This window comes from Urocitellus parryii, chromosome 3, assembly GCF_045843805.1.
Source record: "Urocitellus parryii isolate mUroPar1 chromosome 3, mUroPar1.hap1, whole genome shotgun sequence".
Lineage (NCBI taxonomy): Eukaryota > Metazoa > Chordata > Mammalia > Rodentia > Sciuridae > Urocitellus > Urocitellus parryii.
Window position 1 is genome coordinate 62,799,092 of NC_135533.1, and position 24,897 is coordinate 62,823,988.

At 32.2% G+C, this 24,897-nt stretch overlaps 1 protein-coding gene across 2 annotated transcripts in view; it reads right to left on the reverse strand.

Annotated features, from left to right (window-relative positions):
• Hgf (hepatocyte growth factor) overlaps positions 1-24,897 on the reverse strand; it is a 73,293-nt gene that overhangs the window by 17,810 nt on the left and 30,586 nt on the right. For both annotated transcript variants that reach the window (XM_026384974.2, XM_026384973.2), the window contains exons 8-10: positions 12,903-13,077; positions 9,603-9,730; positions 1,864-1,966 (exon numbers count right to left, since the gene is read on the reverse strand). In XM_026384974.2, the coding sequence (XP_026240759.1) occupies positions 1,864-1,966; positions 9,603-9,730; positions 12,903-13,077 (406 nt within the window). The remainder of the gene's footprint in view (positions 1-1,863; positions 1,967-9,602; positions 9,731-12,902; positions 13,078-24,897) is intronic.

A 24,897-nucleotide genomic window follows, 5' to 3' on the forward strand; every position in this document is an offset into this window, starting at 1 on the left:
AGTGTCAAAATCAGCATTTAATTTAAATCATGTTAATTTTGCTTAAACATCTTTAATAAATTCTTTTAATGTTTAGGATAAAGATCAAACTTCTTCACTCATCTTACGTGTTTCTTCATATGGTATTGCTGCTGGAGAATTCTTTCCCTGTGGACATTGACCAAATTACACTCTCAGCCCTACCAACATTATTTCCTGTTTTCAAATGCTTTCACCTTTGGGACTTTGCACAAACTATTCTTGCTGTGTGATAAGTTCTTCCTACTGCATTTCCCTTGGCCAACTCTTACTCATGATGGATACTCCAGTTAATGTCTTTCTCTTTGGAATGCTTCCTGACAGTTTTCAGTCTGGATAAGCATTTCCCCCAAATTCCCACAGCATAAAATGTGCTCATTCATTATTTTTTTTTTAATATGGTACCAACAGTTCCTGTTTCCTTACATCCTCTATTAGAGCATGAAATCTATGGGGACAGAACGCTGATCATCTTTAAAGTCCTAGAACTACAGTGTCCAATATGGTAGCTATTAGTCACATATCACTGAGAAACTGATATATGCTAGCTTAAATAGAGAGGTGCTATATGTGTAAAATATATATCAAATTTTGAACATCTAGTATGAAAATGAATCTCAAGATCTCATTAATAATTTTCATGTAGGAAACATTGAAATGAACTTCATATATAAATAAAATACATTAATATTGTTTTTTGATGATTTTTGCTTCTCTAAAAGTGGCTATCAGGAAATTTACATGTTATGTATGTGACATATTTGTGAGTTGCATTATATTAATATTCGCAATGCTTTAGAACTGTTGATATTTATTTGTGGAGTAAATTAACTAAAATAATTTCACCCACCACTCAATACATTCTGGAAGAGAATAAAATTCTTTAAAATTAAAGTAAAACTGAACTAAAGGTTCTCAGATGCTTGAGTTCTTATTCACATTTAGAAAAATCTTCTGTATAGTAATATGGTGGCCAAATGACATAACAGTTCACATAAAGCAGCAGTGATCTGGGTACTTGATTAAATGACCCTAACTTAATTTTTTTCTTTTTCTTCTATTCTAGTGCACATATTCTAGAATGTTTACTAAAAAAAATTGATTTAGGTTTCAACTATGTATCATACTTCTTTTACAATTTAATAAACATTAGCACTATTTCTAGGCATGAGTGAATACTACCCTCTTTGTGAATAATGCCCACAAAAAGTATATAATTCTCTCAAATATATAGATCTTTAAAAATTACATACACATTTCTGTAACTATGCAAACTTTTATATGTTAAAGCAAGAAATTTTGTTTCTATAAATTTTTAGTACTTAAGTAGTTATTTGAGGTAAATATGTATATGACAATGATCACATGATTTTTGAAAAACTGCTATTGATTTGCACTATTTGAAACACCAAATATGCCTCTTAATTATACACTATCTTTTAAGCTGGTTTTTACATGTGACCATATCCTCCTTGAAGTTTAGAACCAAATGTTTTATTCACTTTTTGTTGGTGTTCCCATAGTACCAATTATACGGCATAAAATACAGTGAATGCTCAATGAATATATCCAGGATTAAACTGCCTATTTAAAAGTTTGCTTCATGCAGAGACAATGTAATGAGTTGTACAGAAAAATCAATCTAATATTTTATTAACTTACTGTGATAAAAGAATAAAAAGAAATAATACTGTGTATTTCTGAAAATATATGTGTATGTGTGTACACACATGCGCGCGCACACAGACACACACACACACACACACACACACACACACACACACACATATATATATATGCTGTTATCTCTGCATGAGGTATACTGAAAGAAAGAAATTTACACACCGATGTAAGTCTTCCATGTTCTTCTCCCACATTGAACATGTGAGTCCAAATCTTGTTTTGGATAAATTGCCCATGTAGTTTTTTCCATTGCCACGATAACAATCTAGACATAAAACATACAAAATGAAAGTTAATGACTATTATGGAGAATAAAACAACGACATTTTACCACCACATAAAATCGTGAAAATCAAAATATTAAGACTATGCAACCTGAAGTCTGCACAAATTAAAGAGACTTAACTACCTTAGATTAAAATGTTTCTATTTTCAGCCCAATTTCTACTTCCTTCAAATGAGTGCGTCTGTAATTTCAAATTTTCCAAATAATAATAAGCCAAAAAATAGATTAAGTTATCCTTTTAGAACACCAAATAAATTAGAATTTCTAGAATGACATATTTCTTCCCAGAATTTTCTTCTGAAAAAATTAGATTTCATAGAAAATTTGCAAGAATAATGAGGTGAGAATCTTACCAATCACTTCACTTATGTTTTGATTTTTGCTTTTCATGACATGACATCCTCAATCACCCATGACACCTGTTCCATAAATGCTTTGCAATTTCAATCTTTCTGTTTTTGTAAGAGTGAAAACAAGTTAATGATATTTGACAGGAAGATTACATAGGCAACGGTTGGTCCTTCTCAGAACATTACAGGCTGTGTGTGACACAGGATGCTTGTTTGGTCCATCACTGGATGCAGTGCTCATTTTGATTATTTTGTTATAAAGGAAAATCTTTCTCTTCATATTAAAAACAACAAAAACTCTGTTGGGGATTTTGCAACTGAATGACATCCTATTACCAAACAGATATTCACAAAAAGGGCGAGGCATATTTGAACACATTTTTTTTGTGTATCAGTTGCTACTTTGCTCTTTGTAAAAATGATTTTTTTCTACTTCTATTTCTTTACATTTATTAGATTGTCATTCTTTTGAAAATAAGATTCTCTCTTCAACTTTCCTTTAGAGATTAGTAATATAACTTTAACTATTTTAATGGAAGTAGTAATATAAATGTGGACTTGTGGATTCTCTTTTTATTCAATGTTATAAATAACCCATTCCTGTTATCAGTTTTTGATTCTTGAAATGTTCATTTGGCCAGTGGAAGCCACTGAACTAACTTCTGTGTCTCTTACCATGTCACAAGAGGTTTTCTTTTTCTTTTTTTTTTTTTTCATTGAGCAATTTGTATCCTATAAAACATTGATGGAAGTGTCCATATTCTTAACAACAACAACAAAAAAAATCAAGTTCTTCTGAAAACGTTTTTCTATTTTTAAAAATAACACTATTCCATGTATTATTTTATTTCAATGTTAGGGTTAATTCTCTCTGATTCATCTTCGTTTTCAAAGTATTCCTTATTATACTTACAAAATAGTTTGTTGAGAAAGCTAGAATAAATTAATTTAATTTTCAGAAAAATGACTCATATTACATTAAATGTATACCTCAGTTGAGGTAGGAATTATATATTTAAGATGTTGAACTTATATCAAGAACAAGGTTTATTTTTCCACATGTTGAACCTTTTAATGGCTTTTTTTCAGAAATGACTTAAAATTTTTATCACATATATTTTGTATATTTTTTTCTAAACTTATTATTAAATTTTCATTATTTTTGTTCCTAGCATAGTTTTCTCCTTAAATCTGCAAGCTCATATAAAAGTGCTAGTGATATTTACATGTTAACTATATATCTTTTTACCTTAGTGAATTTTTTACTGTTTGAATTCCATTTACCAGTTATAGCAGTATAACATAATTCAGAGATATTTTACTTTGTCCTTTCTAATCAATATGTTTCTTATCTAATTGCTCAGAATAACATCTGCAATGCAGTGTTAAAGAGAGAAACAATGTCAAATTATATTTGCAATGTTAAATAGTAATAGATTTTAGAAATACTTCTTTTCTTTTTAATATTGGTAGGAAAGCTAATTCCTTATTAAGTGATGACATTATGACTGATATATATATATATATATATATATATATATATGTATAATATATGATATGGAAGTATATATGTGGTGTGTATATCTGTATATGTGTATAATAAAACATGAATATGTATTTTAAGGAAGTCTCTAGGTATAAATAAATACATTCATGGTTATACATATATGTTTGTACATATACACACATATACACACATATGTACATCTTATTAAAACCCAAAAATTCTGACTTAATTGTATACTTGTATGAGAAATAGGATAACTGTATCATTGGAATTTTAGAAAATATTGACACTTATGATATGATTGTTTTTCTTCATCTAAGATGAATTAATCATTTCTAATATGGAACCACTTTTGTATTCTTGAATTCCATTCAATCATTATGTATTATTTTCCTAATTCCTTTACTGGACTACTCATTCAAATTTGACTTAAAATTTTTATATTAAAATCTGCAAATAAGGTAGGTTTATAATTGTTTTTATTCCATGTTATCTTTATCATGTTTAGATATCAAAATTACACTGCACCATAAAAATAATTTGGAAGTTTTATTACATTTTGTATGATTTAGGGGCATGTATAGCATTGGGATCATCTGAATATTTCTGGTCATGGTGTATTTCTGACACAATAGCTCTTTAGAAAAAATTTATTTTTTTCTAAAGGTATGAATTTACTTATGCTTTTTTTCAGGGTTAAATCATTTGATTTTTTCCTAGAAAAGAACCCATTTTAAAAAAGATTTTGCATCAAGTAGTATAAAGTAGACTTTATGCTTTCTAATTTTCTTATTTGCTGTTATTTATCCTTAAATAATTATTATTTTATATAGTTTGGTTTTTCTCTCTCCCTTTCTTCTCTCTCTCTCCCCGTCTCTTTTGGTTCCAGGGATTGAATCCAAAGGCTGAGAGCTCAACTCCCAGCCCTATTTTATTTTATTTTACTTTATTTTGAGACAAGGTCTCACTGAATTGCTTTGGGCCTTGCTAAGTTGTTGAGGCTGGCTTTGAACTCATGGTACTCTTGCCTCAGCCTACCAAACTGCTGGCATTACAGGCATGCAGCCTGACACATGGCTTTATCTTTCTTGAGTCACTTAGCTATTAGTTGTCTGTTTTGTTAATTTTTTTAAAAAATCATCCTTTTAAATTATTTGTTCTATCCTTTGTCTTTTCTCACCTTTGTTAATCCCTTATTTTATGTTTTTCCTTAGATATACATGAAAGTAGGGTATATTTTGACATATTATACATACATGGGGTGCAACCCATTACAATTTTGATCATGTTCTTGTGGTTGAACATGATGTGGAGTTACACTGGTTGTGTATTCTTATATGAGCATAGTAAAGTTATGTCTGATATTCATTCTACTGTTTTTCCTATTCCCATCCTCCCTCCCTTCCCTTAATTCCATTTGTCTAATCCAATGAACATCTATACTTTCCCTACCTACCTTCCCTTTTTATGGGTTAGCATCCACATATCAGAGAGAACATTCAACCTTTGTTTATTTGGGATTGGCTTATTTCATTTAGCATGATATTCTCCAGCTCCATCCACTTACCAGCAAATGCCATAATTTCATTCTTCTTCATAGCTGAGTAATATTCTATTCTGTATATATACCATATTTTCTTTATCCATTCATCTGTTGAAGGGCACCTAGGTTCATTCCAAAGCTTGGCTATTGTGAATTGAGCTTCTATAAATATTGATGTGACTGCATCACTATAGTATGCTGATTTTAAGTCCTTTGTATATAAGCCAAGAAGTGGGATAACTGGGTCAAATGGTTGTTCCATTCTAAGTTTTCTATGGAATCTCCATATTGCTTTCCAGAGTGGTTTCACCAGCAATGTATGAGTGAACGTTTTCCCTCACATCCTCCCCAGCATTTATTGTTACTTGTATTCTTGATAATTACCATTCTGACTGCAGTGAGATGAAATCTGAGTGTAATTTTAATTTACATTTCTCTAATTGCTAGAGATCTTGAACATTTTTTCATGTATTTTTGACCATTTGTTTTTCTTTTTTCTGTGCGATTCATGTTCAGTTCCTTTGCCCATTTATTGATTGGGTTGTTCGGTTTTTTGTGTTAAGATTTTTGAGTTCTTTGTATATCCTAGAGATTAATGCTCTGAGATACAGGTGGTAAAGATTTTCTCCTATTATGTAGACTCTCTGTTCATGTTCTTGATTGTTTCCTTTGCTGTAAAGAAGTTTTTTAGTTCGATGCCATCCCATTTATTGATTCTTGATTTTACTTCTTGTGCTTTAGGATTCTTGTCGAGGAAGTCTGTTCCTGAGCCAATATGGTAGAGAGTTTTTCTTCTAGTATGCACAGGGTCTCTCCTCTAAAGCCAAAGTCATTGATCCACTCTGAGTTGAGTTTTGTTCAGGGTTAGACATAGGGTTTCAATTTCAATCTATTACATATGGATTTCCAGTTTTCAAAGCATTTCTTTTTTCCAATGTATGTTTTTGGTTCCGTTGTCTAGTATGAGATAACTATATTTATATGGGTTCTTCTCTTTGTCTTCTATTCTGTACCTTTGATCTGCATGTCTGCTTTAGTGCTAATACTATGCCATCTTTTTTTGGGGGGGGGCTCCAAATTCCTTAATAGGACACCCATAGCATCTTTTTTTCTAGTATTTTGAGAATGAATGGATGATGAATTTTGTCAAATGCTTTTTCTGCATCTATTGAGTTAATCATGTGGTCCTTGTCTTTAAATCTGTTGATTATTATGTTGACCCACCTTGTATCCCTGGAATGAACCCCACATTGATCATGGTGCATTATCTTTCAAATATGTTTTTGTATGTGATTTTCCAGGAGTTTATTAAGAATTTTTGCATCTATGTTCATGAGGCATCTTGGTTTTAATTTTTCTTTCCTTGATGTTTCTTTGTCTGGTTTGGTATGAGGTTGATAGCTTCATAGAACAAGTTTAGAAAATCAGTTCCCTGATTTTCTATTTCATGGAATAATTTGAGGAGTTTTGGTGTAAGTTCTTCTTTGAAGGTCTGGTAGAACTTGGCTGAGACTCCATCTGGTCTTGGGCCTCTCTTTTTTTGGTAGGCTTTTGATGGCGTCTTCAATTTCATTGCTTGAAACTGTTCTGTTTAAATTTTATTTGTCTTCCTGGTTCAGTTTGGGTAGGTCAAATATATCTAGAAATTTATTGATGTCATCATGATTCTCTATTTTGTTGGAGTACAGATTTTCAAAATAATTTCTGATTATTATCTGTATTTCAGTAGTGTCTATGGTGATATTTCCTTTTTCAATCGCTATTTCTTGTTTCTCTTAGTTTACTTTTGCCTCAGCTCTTTTAGTTAGAAATTCACTTAATTTCATTATTATATGATATTGATAAAAATACTTAAAGCTATGATTTTTCTTTTGAAATATTTTTTGAGTTACAGATAGACACAATGCCTTTATTTTATTTGTTTATTTTTATATGGTCCTGAGGTTAGAACCCAGTGCCTCACATGTGCTAGACAAACACTCTACCACTGAGCCACAAACCCAGCCCCTACAATTTTTCTTTTACTTATTTAAGTGTGTATTATATAATCTAACATGTAACAAGTATAGTTTTATCAACATTTTAAAAATTCTACAATTTCAATTTTTTGTTCTCTTTTAATAGTTATCTAATATCCAACTGGAAAGGCAACTTGTATACATTCTAATCCAGATGTTGTAAAATTTGAAAATAGGTTTCCAACTCATTAAACTCTATGTGAAATTTATATTTCCTGTTCCTCAGAGAGGTATAAGAGCAATATCATTTTATATATGTATATGCTGGATCAATTCCTGTATACAGAGAGATGAAAATATATATGATGGATAGATGGATAGTAATGCTAATATTAGCTTGATAGTGTACCATACAATGGTATAACAGTCAGTTAAAATTTCACAGCTAAATGTCTAACAGTTTCCTAAGTCACAGGTGTGTATGTTCTCCACAGAGTGTACCCTACAGAGTCTAGCACATTTGTGTTGATCAGGTATACTGTTAAAAAAAATGAATGAAAGGGAGAAAACAGAGAATAAGAAGAAGAAGACATTATAAGGAGAGTCAGATTCAATACCAGCTGTGCCAGTGTGGAATCTGGGAAAATTATTTGAATTTCATAAAACTAATTTTAATCTTTTATTGAATAAATTTACTAGATAAACAAAAACATCTGCCCAACATCCAAAATACGGAATTACTATATTCTATTACCTGATCCATTTGTAAGTGACATATATGTATATAAAAACATTTTAATACACACCAGAAGCTTATAAAAATATTCTAATTTTTTCAGTCACTCACAAATTATCGATAATTGCTCATGTGAAAGAGACAAGGAGGCTCAGCTGGTACCAAATGTTCTTTAATTACTGGTTTCCACATTATTTCCAATGACCTTTAAAGTCTGCCAAAGAATAGTGAAATTGACTGAAAAGGGACTTATCCCCTCTTGTCTCTACAACTCTATTTTCAGAATTGGTCAAGAACAATGGTATTGGAGGATAACTTAAAGGATAGAAGATGTATGCATGAAATGGAGTATATGTTACGCTCAGGTTCTTTTAGGATGATTTAGGACCTGACCAAGACCATAAGCATCATTTTAAAATTTTGTGAAATAGAGTATGATCACTTAAAAATCATGATTTTTCAACTTATATACCAACAAATTTCAAGTGTTCAGCATTAGTAATCATTAACAGATTATTTCTTTTTAAACCAATTTCAAAATGACTTTTCAATTGTTCCCTGAAACAGTTTTCTTCAGAGCACCTATGTTTTCAATTACAATGGTCATTTATCCCAAATCCCACTACTACACATCATCTCTACTGCTAACACTCAGGACCAAGTCACTTTCATCTATCGAAACACCTAATTCTTTTGTTCTCTTGTTTTAACCCTTGTCAAGGATTCTGGCTATTTTATAATAGACAGAAAGATCCAGATAAAACTTAAGTCTGATAGCATGACCTTTCAGAGCACTCCAACACAGTCCCCTTCCTTTTGGAATAAAAATGCAAATCCTTCCAAGTTCTACAAGACCAATGGAATTTTAACGCAACAGCTTTTACAACTTCATCTCTCCCTGCTCTCTGTCTTTCTCATTCTGTGCCAGCCATAGTGATGTGCTTATTGTACTTCCTTTAACTTTTCTAGCACTCCCTCATCTCATACCATTTGCAATTATGGTTTCCTTTCCTAGAATGGTCTCTACGTATATTTACACAGACATATGCTGCTTCCTCACTTCCTTCTGCCCTTCTTAAAGGTCATCTTAATAACTGACATCTTCCTGACCATTAAAATATAAAAATCACCTCCCTTTTCTAACTCTAGGCTGAAGATCCTTCTATCACTTACCTGACACTTAGGAAAGCAATCCCACACCTTTTTTGGGGGGGAGGAGGGCACATGTTTTCAGTCTGTTGGGAAGTAGTTCTTTGGGGTCAGATAATTTAGTTTATTTACTGCTACATCTCCAGGGTCTAGTATTGTGCCCAGCTCTCACATAAATAAGTAAATAAATAAGCAAATAAAGGACGAGTCAATGAATATATAAAATAAATCCAACTTCAGACTTGGTGATCCTCTTGACTAACCAGCAAGAACAATGCAAAAAGAACAGGATCTTCTGCTATAAAACGTACTCTCCCTTAGGCATGTCCTCTGAATTTAATCATGCCCACACTGCAAATTGTCAGTTATTACCTTGTCCACTTGACACGTCACATTTTGGAATTTGGGAGCAGTAGCCAACTCGGATGTTTGGATCAGTGGTAAAACACCAGGGTGACTCAGCCCCATCTGGATTTCGGCAATAATTTTCTCGTAGGTCCCTATTAAGAATAAGCATGGTAATATAAATTGTCTGAGCTCTTACATCAATAACCTTAATGCTATTACATTTCTAGAGGCTCAGAACGTATGCATGTTTACAAATAGAATTCTAAGTTTGTGGACTTGGGATAATCGTGGAATTTTGAATTCAGCATACACAACTGACAATGCCTGAATTACTGAAATAAGTGCTGTCAGATGTCAGTTGTTCTTTCCCCTACACGTCTGGAGTTCCACAAAAAACATTACTGCTTCAAGAAAGAGAAGAGCAGCCCCTCTATATTCCTGTTACTCATCCTCAGGGTTTGGACTCTTTACTGGTACCATTTCAAAACACTGGTCTCTTGTTTATTACATTTCCATGGAGCATATGTAATATAGAAACAAAATGTATCTCTCTCTACTGAAGAAAAGTTATTAATAGTTATTAACTACTCTTCTTTAAAATGGAAGTGCAAACTATAACATTTGACACAAAAAATCTGATAGCTGTTTCCTTTAATTCTGTATTTTCTTGATATTTTTAATTTGCTGAATAGATACAGTTTAATTACAATATAGTTCTTTCTTGATTTAGAGATTACCAAAATATTTATAAACATTTTGAGAAAGTTAAGCTCTAGTTATAGTTCAGAAAACTAACAATACAGCAAGTAATCAGTATAGTACATGTGCATCTTGTATCAGTATTTAGAGTTCCTTGTAAAAAAAATTATGCTAATATTCTCAATACTAAAAAGGATTTTAGTGGCTTTCTCTCTTAATATAAAGTTTACATTAAACAAAATGTAGAATTTATTATTTGTTTTCCTGAAATATACTATTTTTAAACAAGAATATATTTTCTTTTATCAATTCCTGGAAAATCATTTTAACTAAATCAATATTAAAGCTATTAGTATTTATATTTCATAGGTCCAATTCAAAGTACTACAGTTTAATTAATACTCAAATTTACCAATAGAAACTAAAAAGGTTCTAAGGAAGGAACTTCCATTTGCTTATAAAATCAATAAACAATATTCTATCTTGTCAAAGTAGGTCTTGACAAAAACTATGTTGTTAAAGGGTTGAAAATAATGTTTGACAATAGTTAAAGCTATTATATAGGAAATGTTTACATGATAACCCATATTCAAATCTTTAGATTTTTTAAGAAATTATTAACTAAGATCAAGAAACCCTTTATTTTCTTCAAACCATTGTGTACTTATATTTTTAAAAATTATGTTCGTATGAAATATACACATTAAAATTTACATAAAATTTGTTCCAATTTGCAATATTATATAAAGAATTACTCAGCTAAATTATTTTATATTTTTAATTTAAGGCAAGATAATTAAGTTAATATTGACAGTCATCAAAATTCTTAATTTGGGACCACTTATAGAATCTATATTTGGAAGTACTTTATTAGCCTAGATTAAGGAAAAATGAAAGTAAAGGTTTGTCCCAATATTTTCCCCAAGACTTTTAATTTCACTTGAAGAAAGAATTATTTACAATAAATAAAGTGAATTCAAATCTATGAGATTCATTATAGGCAGTATTATTTAGCTATGGTTATAAATGTAGTTATAGTTCTTCAAAATTGTCATTCGTATGGAATTTCAGTATTAGGACAGACAGTGTTTAATAGAAATGGAGACACCTGATCAGCATTCCCTTTTATGCTAGGTCACAGATAGTAAAATTATTCTGAGCAAAATGTTGAGTTTCATTTTTACAGTAGAATAACACATCTCATACTTTGTTTTTTGATGTTTATGTTTAGTTATTCTAGCCAAATACCTGAATTAATAAAGAATGATTTAAATTACAGTAAGAAATAACAGTTATACTTTTGAGAATTAGTTTTTAATTGGGAAGTCTATGAATTCAGTTCCTAGAATCATTCTTTTTTTCTTAAGATAAAATTCATTGGGTACTTGTATATATACAACTTCTTCTTTGGGTATTGCCAGTGATTAAATGTTAACTAGCGTGAATGGCTCCAACACTGCCGCCTTTTGTGCCTTTTAGCTAATCTTTTATCATTTCCTTTGCTTTCTTTACTTTGATATTTATTTCTGAGTGGTAAAACACATGGGTCAGAAATAAAAGATGAATTGCTCTGAAGGAAATGAGGGAAATAAAATCAGAATGACAACTATAAATTTTGTTATTATAAAATAATTCAAAAAATTGCAACACATGGATATTTACTATCTGAACAAATTGCTGAATAAGTTAACACATACATACACACACAAAAAAAAAAAAAACACATACACATACATAAATATTTTTCTCTCCAGTGGATGAACCATTAATTCTCAAAGTTCTTCATCCTGCAATGTTTGGCTATCTTATTAAAAGTCAATTACATAAAGTTAATATATGTTATTTATAGGTGCTCTTTCAGCAAAGCCATCATGAGTTACATGTGTGATATAAATTCCAAAAGCAATCATTTTACATTCCTCATAACAAGGTGGACAATTTAAAAACAGATGGCATGTGGCTGTGTCTGTCCAACAAAAACTGAGTGGTGAAACCAAAAGCACCATAGAGAATGCACTTAACAACTACATAACTGATGTCCTAGGCCAGTTTCTTTGCTTAATTCGTCTTAACTCTTGTTTCACTTCACTTTTCACAAGTCCAGAAACAACTGATAACCTTCATTTAAGCTATTAAAAATACTTTCCATATATCTTTGTGCTATAAACTTTAACATTTGAAGTGCTGACCTAAATCAAGGTGTGCCTCTCTTGTAAGAGAAAAACATATGTAATGCCCATCCCTTAAGCTGATATAAAAATTTAAGAAGGCACTAGTTTGAAACATGCATGGTTATCATTACCACTAATTGATTTATTAAATAGAACTTCAAGAGCAAAACTGTGATCTGAAAAAAACCTAGAGATGTGTGTGTAAACATAGTCCTTCAACATTCTGAATCAGTATTACCTAGTAGGCTTGTTTAAATGATTATGTGAGGTCAAGTTTCAGACTAAAGAAATTAAAAACTCTGAATAGCAGGCTAATCTCCTATTTTACACTGATTATACTTGGGCACAATACTGTTAGAGGATTGCTGACCCAGAAATGAGTAAAAAGTAATTATTCTGCCTTATTTCCCCTCAGAGTCTGCTAAAATTTATAACATTTGTCTAATTTACTTACTTGCACTTGAAATTTTCAGGAGTTATGTCATGCTGGTGAGGATACTGAGAATCCCAACGCTGACATGGAATTCCATTCCAAATGGTATTGATGGTTCCCCTATAACCTTCTCCTTGACCTTGAATGCATTCAGTTGTTTCCATAGGGACATCAGTGTCATTCATAGTACTGTGAGCTATTGGTAGTAAGAAATATAAATTTATAAATTTATAAAATATTTCAAGATGTCATCCACCTCTTAAAGTTCATTTGCATTTGCATTACTAGAATTTTTTGTTCACTTATGTTTTTATAATAACTGGAATAGAAATTTATCTTAAACTTATTACTATCTCCTTTCCAATTTTCCTCTCATTGCAACCCTTAATTAGTTTATTATTGAATATTTCTTTAAAACATTTTACATAACACTATAACTTATACATACTCAATATTGTGGTATTTCTGAAGTGACTGTGTTATCCCTAAAATCCAGTTGCTTAAATACATATAAAGTCAGTAATGCAGTTAACCATGTGTTTTCTCTTATATTATGAATATCTTTGAAGTAAATACATAAAATTTTTCTCTTAAATCAACTTATTGGTCTTAAAAAACAAATCAGTTGTTCCTGGGAAGATCTATTTCCTGCTTTTTTCCCTAGTCTAATTGCAATGATTACCATTCTTCGTGAAGATTATGTAACTGTAACGCTCCTTAATTTAAAAAAAAAATCAGAAAATAAATTTTTTGGTGCTGTTCTTGATTTTTTTTCTATTTTTTATTCATGCATTATAACTGCACATATGGTGGGATTCCTTTCATATTTATACATGCATTCTATATAACAATTTAAATTGAATACTATCATTTCCCAGTATATATCATTTCCCTTCCCTCCTCCCTCTCTCTGACCTCTTTCATTCACTCTAATGATCTCCCTTCAGTTTTCATGATAGCCTGCCCACCTGCCGCCACCAAGTTTCTTTTCCTTTTTTTTCTCAAGTGTCTATATGAGAGAAAATATATAATCCTTGATTTTCTGAGTTTGGCTAAAAAGGTTAACATAATGTTCTCAAGTTCCATTCATTTTCCTGCAGATGATAGAAATAATTTCATTCTTCTTTATGGTGAATAAAACCCCATTGTGTGTGTATGTAATATTTTCTTTATCCAGTCATTCAATGACAGACACCTAGGCTGGTTCATAGTCCAGCTATTGTAGATTATGCTGTGTCAAAATGGGTATGCATATACTGCTTCAGTATGCTGACTTTAATTCTTTCGGAATTAACACTGAGGCATGGTATAGCTAATAGTTCCATGCCTAGTCTTTTGAGGAACCTTATACTGATTTCTATAGTGGTTGTACTAATTTACGATTCCACTGAGAGTAGAAAAATGTTCCTTTTTCTACACATCTGCTCCAGTATTTATTATTGCTGGTATTCTTGATAGTTGCCATTCTAACTGGAGTGATATGAAATCTTCAAGCAGTTTTGATTTAAATTTCCCTAATTACTAACAAGGTTGAACAATTTTTCATGTATTTTTTGGTCATTTTTATTTCTTCTATTTTTATTGTTATTGTTTTGGTGTTAAGTTTATAAGTTCTTTATATATTCTGGATATTAATCCTCTGTCAGGAGAGTAGCTAGCAAAGATTTTCTATCATTCTCTAGTTTCTCTGTTCACATTCTTAATTGTTTCCTTTGCTGTCCAGAACCTTTTTAATTTGGTGCCATCCCATTTATCAAGTCCTGACATTATTTCCTGATGTTTTAGATATCCTGTTAAGAAAGTTGTTGCCTGTATCTATATGCTGGAGTGCTGACCCTATGTTTTCTTCAAGGAGCTGCATAGTTCCTGGCTTAATTCTTAGATCTTTGATCCATTTTGAGTTGACTTCTGTGTGAGGTGAGAGATAAGGAATTAGCCTCATCCTTCTATATATACATAACCAGTTTTCCCAGTATACTTTGTTTTAAAAGATTTTCTTTTCTCCAATGTCTGTTTTTGGCACCTTTGTCAAGGATCCGATGACTATGTGTGGGTTTGTCTTTGTGTTTTCTATTCTGCACCATTTGTCTATGTATCTGTTTCATGCCAGCATGATATTTTTGTACTACAGCTCTGTAGTATAATTTGAAGTCAGGTATTGTGATATATCTAGCATTGCTTTTCTGGTTTATAATTACTTTGGTTATTTTGGGTTACTTATTCTTTCAAATTAATTTTAAGACTTTTTTCTAGTTCTTTGAAGACTTTCATTGGTATTTTGATGAGTACTCCATTAAATCTGTATATTGCTCAAAATTAAATTGGTTTCTCTCTCTCTCTCTCTCTCTCTCTCTCTCTCTCTCTCTCTCTCTCTCTCCTCTCTCTCTCTCTCTCTCAGAATTGAATCCACAGGCACTGTACCACTAAAACACATCCCTAGCCCTTTCACCCTTTTTTATTTTTATTGTTATTAAGACAGGGTCTTCCTAAGTTGCTTAGGGCCTCACTAAGTTGCTGAGGCTGCCACCGATCTTATAATCTTCCGGCCTCAGCCTCCAGAGTCACAGGGATTATGGACATGTGCCATCATACCTGTCTGGATTCTTTCTTTCTGTGTTTCACATTCACTCAATAAAAATGTAACTCACACTATTCTACAGCAACTAAAATACACCTATTTTCTCAAAGAGAATATGATTTCATAGAGCAAAGTCAATATAAACTTCCTAGCTACTTTATAATCTAAATGAACATAAAAGATGTTTCTAGATAGAATTCAAGTTTTTAATCCATCTAAAACAGTTTAAGATTTAAAATAAATTTCCTTCATTCATTCTATAGTAGAATGAGATGCACCTCCTTTACTAAGAAGAAACTAGAATTAGACATGCCTTCAGAGATTAGAAAATTTTCTATATTTAACAGTACAAATTTATTTAAATGACACTTAAATTTCATTTAAATTTATTTCTGTCATACAAATAATTACTACATTATGTGGCTGAATCTTTCATTAAGTTTCATGAACTATGCTTAAGCAAACTAAGTAAAACCTTAGTTTAAGGTTATTCTATGAAATTTTGTGAGTAAAAACATGGGAGAAGATTACATTAATAACCACTCAACCACTGTGTACATAATTTTCCACTAATTCCTTCTAAATGACTTTATTTCAACTCATTTTAAAATGTTTAATTTTTTTTTTACTTCAGAGGATAGAAATAAGGTTAAGAAACATTCTAAGTTAAAAATAAATTCAAGTAGAGAGAAAAATATCCAGAAATTGAGCTATACAAGGCTATTTGAGAGGTGATAATCCAGAAAATGGAAATATAATGGTATTGTAGTTATTGACTCAGGAAGACCAAATTGTCAGAGTAGGAAAGATTACTTGCATAGAAAAAGTTAGTACTAGTTACCCAGCCAGGTCATTCATGGGTTTAATTATCACCTCAAAGTCTTTGATAAAATACAAAATCAGATGGATTTCTTAGATCCTGAGGAATTGTATCTCATCAAAATAAATGTTATTCAGTTATGATATTTCTGATGATTTGAGTGATTAATGATTTGAAGAGTCTGAATATATGGGGGAAGTTTTTGAATAGTGACAACTCTGAACGGGTCAAGATTGCCAATATGTATTTCACCTCTAGTTATAAAACTATGACAGAAAAGAAGAGAGAATAAAATCATTCACTGGATATTAAAAGAAAAGTTTGATTCCCCCTGATTCTTTAGTTCAAATATGGTTTATTTCCTTTGAAATTCATGATGAAATTTTTTATTTGTTCTAATTAGTTATACATGACAATAGAATGCAGTTTGATACATCCTACATAAATGGAGTATACTTCTCATTCTTCTGGTTGTACATGATAGAGGATTATATCAGTTGTGAAATCATATATGCACATAGGGTAATAATGTCTTATTCATTCTATTATACTTCCTACATTCATAACCCCTTTCCTCCCTTCACTCTCCTCTGTCTAATTGATTGCCATCATTCTGGTACTGGGGGGTAGGGGTTTAAGAAGTGATTAGTTCAGTAAGAGGAATCAATGCCTTTTTGGCAGGGGTGGGCTCATTCTCTTAAGAATGGGTGGTTTAAAAGTATGTCTTCCCTTATGCTTTGTCTCCTGTCCCTGTACCCAGTTGCTTTTGAGTTCTTCTGTTGTGTTTTGCTGTAGTGTGAAGCTTTGCTAGATGCTGTCTCTCAATCTTGGACTTTCAGCCTCTAAAACCATGAGCCAAAATAAACTTCATATTTTCCATAAACTTCCCAGACTATGATATTCTGTTATAGCAAAAGAAAAGAGAATAAGACACATACCTCTTGGGCACAAACTCTTGACCAAAAAAACTTATTACCTCTGTCAAGACTTAAAAGTCTTGACAAGGGAAGGAAGTTCATAGCTATGGACAGCTAATATTAAAGACTCCCATGAATCTTTTCACAGACTTCATTGCATGCCTCAAACAACCCAATTCTCTTATTTCCATATTTAATTGTATATGGTATGTTTTGTGTATTCATTACTGAACCCTTCTTCTTAAGTATTAACCTAGTGTGTGTACCTAGAATCCACAGAACCAAACTCAGTGAGCCTAGATGTCAGTCAAGGCTGCCATTGGCTATATATGGACACTCACACCTCTGAAAACCTAATTCAAGACCAAGCCTATCAGAAAATAACATACTTTGTTCCTCGGACCTTGATATGACTTTCTGGATAACAATCAAGACAATAAAACAAAAAAAGGGAATAAACTATTCAGACATGATTGGAGATTTGGTCATTATGTGATGAATTTCTACACAGGGAAACATGTTTAGAGAGCTATTTCTTCTACTATGTGAAGGAGTGGGGGAAAGGGGCAAACAGTCTACCTACAGTGTTAATATCAGGTTAAATATCAAATATCATTTCTGGAATTTCTTATCTGACAATAGTGACTAGAATTTCAAAGCGATTTTTTCATAGATAACTTTTTAAAGCAATATATAGAGCCTTAAGTTCAAAAACAAATTTAAATACACTTCATAAAAAGGGAGATTATTACAATAAATAAATTATCATAATTCATTAGGAAATCAAGACCTGGCCTATGCAGTGAGTAACTTAAGCAACCACATGAGCAACAGAAAAGTATGAAGAGGTCATAAAATTTAAAGACAAACAGAAGATACATATTTTCCTTATTATAAGGTATTTTTTTAATTTTAGAGGTGTCTTTGATAAGATAGATCTACACTGAAAAGTTCTATCTCAAAGAAAAGACCTCATTTGTTTAAAAAAAATGAGAAATATTTTATGTCTAATATAGCCACTAAAATTTCAATGTCAAGTTCAAAGACCTGTGCTGTTGGTTTTAATTCTGTATCTCAACTGCAGAAGTTTTCAACCAAATTTAATTAGAAATTTTCAATTTTATAAAGAGTAACTATAAAAAATCTTCATCACTTGAGACATTATGCTGACTTTTTTTCTAAGCTTTCATTAACATATTTTAAAGCCTTTAACATAAAGACTCACCACATACTCCCTAAAAAGAACAGAGTATGTAAACAAGGTTAAGTACAAAGATGCATTTTCTATTCAGATGAAAGAATTCTAATTATTTGACATATTCTAATTTGGAAGTAGAAAATAAATTTTTTTTGGAATTTCCAAAATTACACAATACAAAGGATTACTGCATATGAATTGCAAGACAATATTATACCAAATAAAATAAATTTCCATTAACTTTCATCAAGATGTAAGAAAACTTCATCAAGATGTAATAAAGTCTAACAACAGTATTATTTTTCATCTTATTTTAAAAGTATTTAATACCTTTATATGCACATGTAATATATATGTATTATACACACACATGTATTATTATTATTTTTTATACTGGGGATTAAATCTAGGGGCGCCAAACCACTGAGCAACATGCCCAGCCCTTTTTTATTTTTATTTTTATTTTGAGATAGGGTCTCACTAAGTTGCTTAGGGCCTCACTAAGTTGCTGAGGCGGGCTTTGAACTTGCTATTCTCAAGCCTCAGACTCCAAGCCTCTGGGATTACAGGTATGTGCCACCTAGCCCAGCTAACTTCTATTTTTTTTTCTTGTGTTTTAATTCATTGAAAATATTTTCTCATGATTTTGACCACGAACTTGTATTATTCAGTCAGTATTTATAAGAAAAAAGTACCTGCTGGAGTCAATGTTTTCTATATTCATCTCATTTGACATTTAGCTGTTAGAAACAACTTCATAAAGAAAAATTCCATAAGTCTAGTGACAATGTGTAGGATAAATAATATAGGTGAATAAAGATATATTAGTATAATTACAAGTACAATATTAGTTTATATAGTTTACTAAATCTTTGATAAATAAAAGTTATGATGAGACTTCATGTAGCTATTTAATAAATACTATCTAATGAGGACCATGGTGAATGATTTCTCCATAGACCATTTAACCATGATATAAATGTTTGATCTTTGCTGCTCACATACTTACTATCCAAATAAAATGAATTATTCCTTAACTGCAATAAAATAGATTCCTTCTGCTATCCTACTGTATAAATATCAAAATGTGGTGCAAAAGCAAAACAAATATTTCAGGATAATTGATTTGGTGAGGGCTGTTAAATATTGGGAAAGGCATTCCTTTGCACTTAATCTTTTAACATGAGACATGAACAAGGGAGGGTTTTAAAGAGTCTCCAGTGGCCAAACTAAGTGTTAAAGAAGTACAGAAACTTCTCCAAACATCAGATGAAGTTAATCAAGTTGAGATGAAGCAACATGTTTTCAAATGCAGCATCCCCATATACAAAAATATTTTTCCAAGTATTTCTATCAAGTTCACACTGAAAATATCAGGAACTCTTCTGAGAGTTCCTCACAGATAAAATATTTTGCCAGGGGTGTCAGTGGTGGCCATGCTTTGGAAGCAGATGTGAAGATATTTATATGATCCTCCGTGGCCCATGAGTGAAGAAATGTTTTCCTTTGATGATTGACATGAAGTTTTCTGTCTGGAAATATTTTAAGGAAAACAACATTTGCTATTGAAATTTTTCACTGTCCTGTTAGTAAATGAACAAATACAATGGTTGCCTCTTAGAATATTTTGCTTTGCTGATACGAATGTTATGTTATTTGATTACTATCATATTTGAAGGGATTTTTAAAGTTTGAATATGTATATAAAGTAGATAAAGAGCTTTAACTATTATCTAATTCTTGGGACATGTGCTACACTGCAGAGACAGAAATCAGTAGAAAGATCACAAACAATAAATCTAATCAGTTTTCTCTGTAGAAGGACTGGCCAAGGCCTCGCAAAGAGGCCATGTGGCCCTGATGGCATCTGTGAATGGCAGCTTGAGAGAACAAGTGCACATGTATGTTACAAAGAGCCACACCCAGGGTTCAATAAGTTTTATAAGGGATATAAGTAAATCCTTACTCTTACGGTCCTTCCCCACATCCCAACCCTGATAAAAGAAAATTCAGATTTCCCAAATGGAGATAAGCTGCTGCTATTTATTTTTCTATAGCTAAGAGCAAGTTACTTCACAGTCCATTGAACAAATACCTGACTATCTCTCATCTCTTGGAGGTGTTCAATCCAAGTCACTGCTTCTTACTCTCAGCTACTGAAAAGTACAGGATTTGCTTTGTGATAGTCCCTGGAGAGCAAGTAAAGGATATATAAGACACTCTCCCATCAACAGTTCTTGTGCTCTTTGGGCCACAAAGGGCAGGATCAGGCTAAGAGTAAATTTAAAGAGCTTTTTTGTTTTAAAATTGACATGGGAAAGTAGTAAAGACCTCCGATATACAAACCTCAAATTGCTTGCACGTTTGCTTTCCATGTGAAGCCAGGATTCATATCTGAAACTTTTCCCTGGACTGTGTCCAAGTCTTTTCTGCTACAAAATGCTCAGGAGACAGACTTTCACGAAAGGTCTTCAATTCTATAATCTTATTCCTTAGAAGATGACTTGGAAAAGACATCCAAGTAAAAGATTTTTCCCTTGAGAAAGGGTGTTGATAGTATTATTTCTTCCTGACTCAGAGGCTATATGATTTTCTACAAATCTCTATTCTGACCTTGGATTAATTAATAAAACTCAATGAAATAATCACCTTTCTCTAAGAAGGAAAGTAGTTTGTTATAATTATTTAGCTAATATACAAAAACAGTGAATTTTGAAAGATAACAATATTCTCTTTAAATGAGAAATTCATTCTTACTGAAAGAAATTTTCTTATTTATTAGCAATGGCAACAAACCTAGAGGAATGTGCTCATGCTGCCATGGCAAAGGACCACAGGCTTGGTAGTTCAGGCAACAGTTACCTATTTTCTCACATTTTTGGAGACAGGGAAGTCTAACACCAAGGTGCTAGACAACTGGATCCTCGTTTGCAGCTCTATTTCTGTCTTTCCTTGTCCTTACATGATGAAGAATCAGAGAAATATCTTTTCCTTCAGTTATAAGACCATATAAATCCTACCAAGCTAGGACCCATCCTTATAATTATACTTAACATTAATTTCCTCTTAACATTCCAATATCAAAATATAATCACATTAAAACTAGGCTTCAATATTTCAACTTCAGAGGAATACAAATCAGCTAATGGCTGATACAAATCAGCAATGCCTTCAATAAATCTTTTGCTATAAAAGTTCTGCCTAGGACATACCTCTAAAATTGCTCTGGATACCTAAGTGTCTGGAACATTAAAAAAAAAAAAAAAAAAGGAAGGAAGGAGAAGAAACAAAGAGAGGTAAAATAAGTCTTGTCTATTTTTGGTGGTTAAAAATAAAAGTTCATCAAGACAACAAGTAGCAAATGAAATAACTAGCCCAGGAAAGCATAAAACCTAAGATGAGTTAAGGCAAGGGGAGAAAAATTTGAAGCAAATCTTCCTTTCATTTTTCTGTAAGAAAATCAAGAATTTAAAAAGAAATACCATGAAACTTTTAAAAATGAAAAACCTTCTAGGAAAGTAGCATTCATTCATTCAATCAATATTTATTGAACTCCTGTGATGCCTGAGGCAATTTGATACACACCAGAAGACCAAAAAAAATGAAAAAAAAAATGGACACACTTGTTCTCTGTTGCAGCTTAAAATTTTGGGTGGTGAGATCTGTTAGCCCAAAAAAAAAAAAAAAAGATAAAATAAAAATAAATTTAAAATCAAGGCTCTGAGCAGTACATGGGAGAGGTTTATATTATTATGAATATAAAATCATGGGATTGACCAAGTCAGGTAGTTGAATTAAAAATTCCAATAATGGGGCTGGGATTGTAGCTCAGTGATAGAGTGCTTGCCTAGTATGTGTGAGGCACTGGGTTCAATTTTTAGCACTGCATATAAATAAGTAAAAATAAAGGTCGATTGACAACTAAAACATAAAATCCAATAATGGTAGAAATGATAGGTAAGTTAAAATTTAAATAATGAGTAGCTGTCTAGTAGGTGAGGAAGAGAGACAAAATTTTTCAAGGCAGAAGGGATAGCAAGGGTAAAGAAACTATAATGAAATCATGAAAAATATAAGTTATTGGAATAAAATCATTGTGGCTAGACACAAAGCAAGAGAGCACAGAGAGAAAGGTGGTGGTACATGAGGCCATCTGTAGATTAGAGATGTGGGAGAGCCGTCAAAGTTTTGTCTTTTACCTGGAATCAAAGGAAATCATTGAAGTGTCTTTCGTAGTCATGTATGTTTGTGCGGTGTGTGCTAAGGATGAGGAATACTAGCATCAGATTTTTAAAATATCACTCTCTTTGCGGTGTGGAGAAGGGATGGGAGGGGAAAACAGAAGATAGAGAGACAAGTCAACTCAGACGACCATTCAAATATTCACAATGAAAACTAATACTCTCTTGCATAAAGGAGACGGTGATGACCTGAAATAGCCATTTTTGCAGGGTACTTACATAGAAGATGAAATTGACAGCTCTAGGTGATGGATTGAAGGTGAAAGAACTACATGTAGGATTATTCTAGGCTTTTGGTTTTTAAACAAGATAAATGGTGGTACCAATCATGCCAAAGAGAGTTTAAAGAGCCGAGAAGACCTACTTTAGGATTATTGAAGAAAATCAGAAAAGAAGGTAATGACAAAAGTTTCCAACCTGACAGTTGCTGGTAGGGGGAGATGGGGAAGAATTGAAGCAGTCAACAGGTGTTTCCTGATTTGTGTGCTCTAAGGGGACCATGCATTACTAGGTCTGACACCTAGCATAAAGCTGTTCCCAGAGAGTTTAGGGACACTTGAGCTTCCCAAATCCTCTCAGGGGCCTAAGAGATCAAAACTATCTCTATAATAATGTTAAGAAGTCATTTGTCCTTTATACAGTAGAGTTTCCGGGAATCATGTGATTTGTGCTATCCCAAAAGACTGAAAGACAGAAGGCAAAAGCAAATGTAAGATAGCCAGGAGTCTTCAATTAAGATGACATTAAGAAATTTACAAAGATTCTGGATTTGCAAAAAACTTACAATGTCACGGTTAATAAATTAATATTTTTTATGTTTCCATTTCAACTTCTAACATATTGAGTCATATAATCAATTTGGGGTTCCCAATAATGTTGAACAGTAAAAAGGTATCTTCAATCCAAGAAGTGTCTGAATTGATTTTTTTAAACATAAATGAAATTTTCTAAGAGACATCAATCACAAGGGAGCTCTTCAATTGCCAGCGACCTATTATTGTTCACTTCAGAAAAACATAATTACTCTCCACAAATACTGTTTCTCCCTTAAAAGTTGTCAACAAACAGCTATTTGGAAAACCATAAGAAAATTAGTATTCCAAAAACCATAGAGGAGTTTAAATTTGTTGTGTTTGCAATATCTTAAAATTTCATCTTCTCAGAACCCTGTTAAAAGTTTTATATAGCTGAAATATTTGTGGCCTGCTGAAATTTGGGTCGATATCCCCTTTTCAGGAATCTAGCAAGAAGGAAAACTAAGAAGCCTGTGGCAATGCACCTTGGGACACACATACAGACAACGAGCAACATTCATCCTTCAGTGGTTGTAAGATAGCAATTTCAGGGGCTGGGGTTGTGGCTCAACAGTAGAGCGCTCGCCTCGCATGTGCGAGACCCTGGGTTGGATCCTCAGCACCACATTAAAAAAAAAAAAAAAAAAAAAAAAAAAAACAAGTGAAATAAAAGTGTTGTGTCCAACTACAACTAAAAAATAAATATCTTTTAAAAAGATAGCAATTTCAGTGATTTTAAGAAGCTCAAAAGCAAAGTGATGGGAACAAATTTGTTGTTCAGTCTGCAGAAAAGCAATCAAGAGCAATATTCAAGCTTGGACTCTGAAAGGCATGACTATCTCAGTATCAAGATTGTGTCAGCTTTTCTTTACTAGTTCTTGTTAAAGTTCTGAAATTTCAATTTTCTTATAGCCCTTGGTCCCTTTTGTACATTTCAAAGGTCTAGAAAATTGTTTGATCTGTAATGACTGCTCAGCAAATACTGATTGAATGGGTGCTGTGAAGAAAGGGACAAACCACCCTCTCCATATTCTTTATGTGCTTGCTAGGGTCCCCTGCACAAGGTTCTTGCTGTCACTGTTTACTTTTCACATTCTGTAACCTCACAGAGAAAAGTGAATCTCTATGTTCTATGTACACAGATGCCAAGCACCCCATCTCAACATAAGCACAATTAAACATTACATTTCCCCTCAAAACAATGCCTCTTATACATGCATCTATCCAATAACTTGGAAAATATTTTAAATTTTTCTCCTTCCTTATTCATTTCCCATTATATCTAATTTGCCATTATATCTTCTACATTCTACCTCTTTAGTACTGTTCATATCCTTCCTCATCTCATTTTTCTCACTGCTGACTGCCTTAATTTGTACTCTATTTCTTACTGACCTTTATTTTGTGTATTTTATGTTAGAGAGTCTTTTATTCCTCTCTTCATCTTAGTGCTCTGAAAGATTTTCAT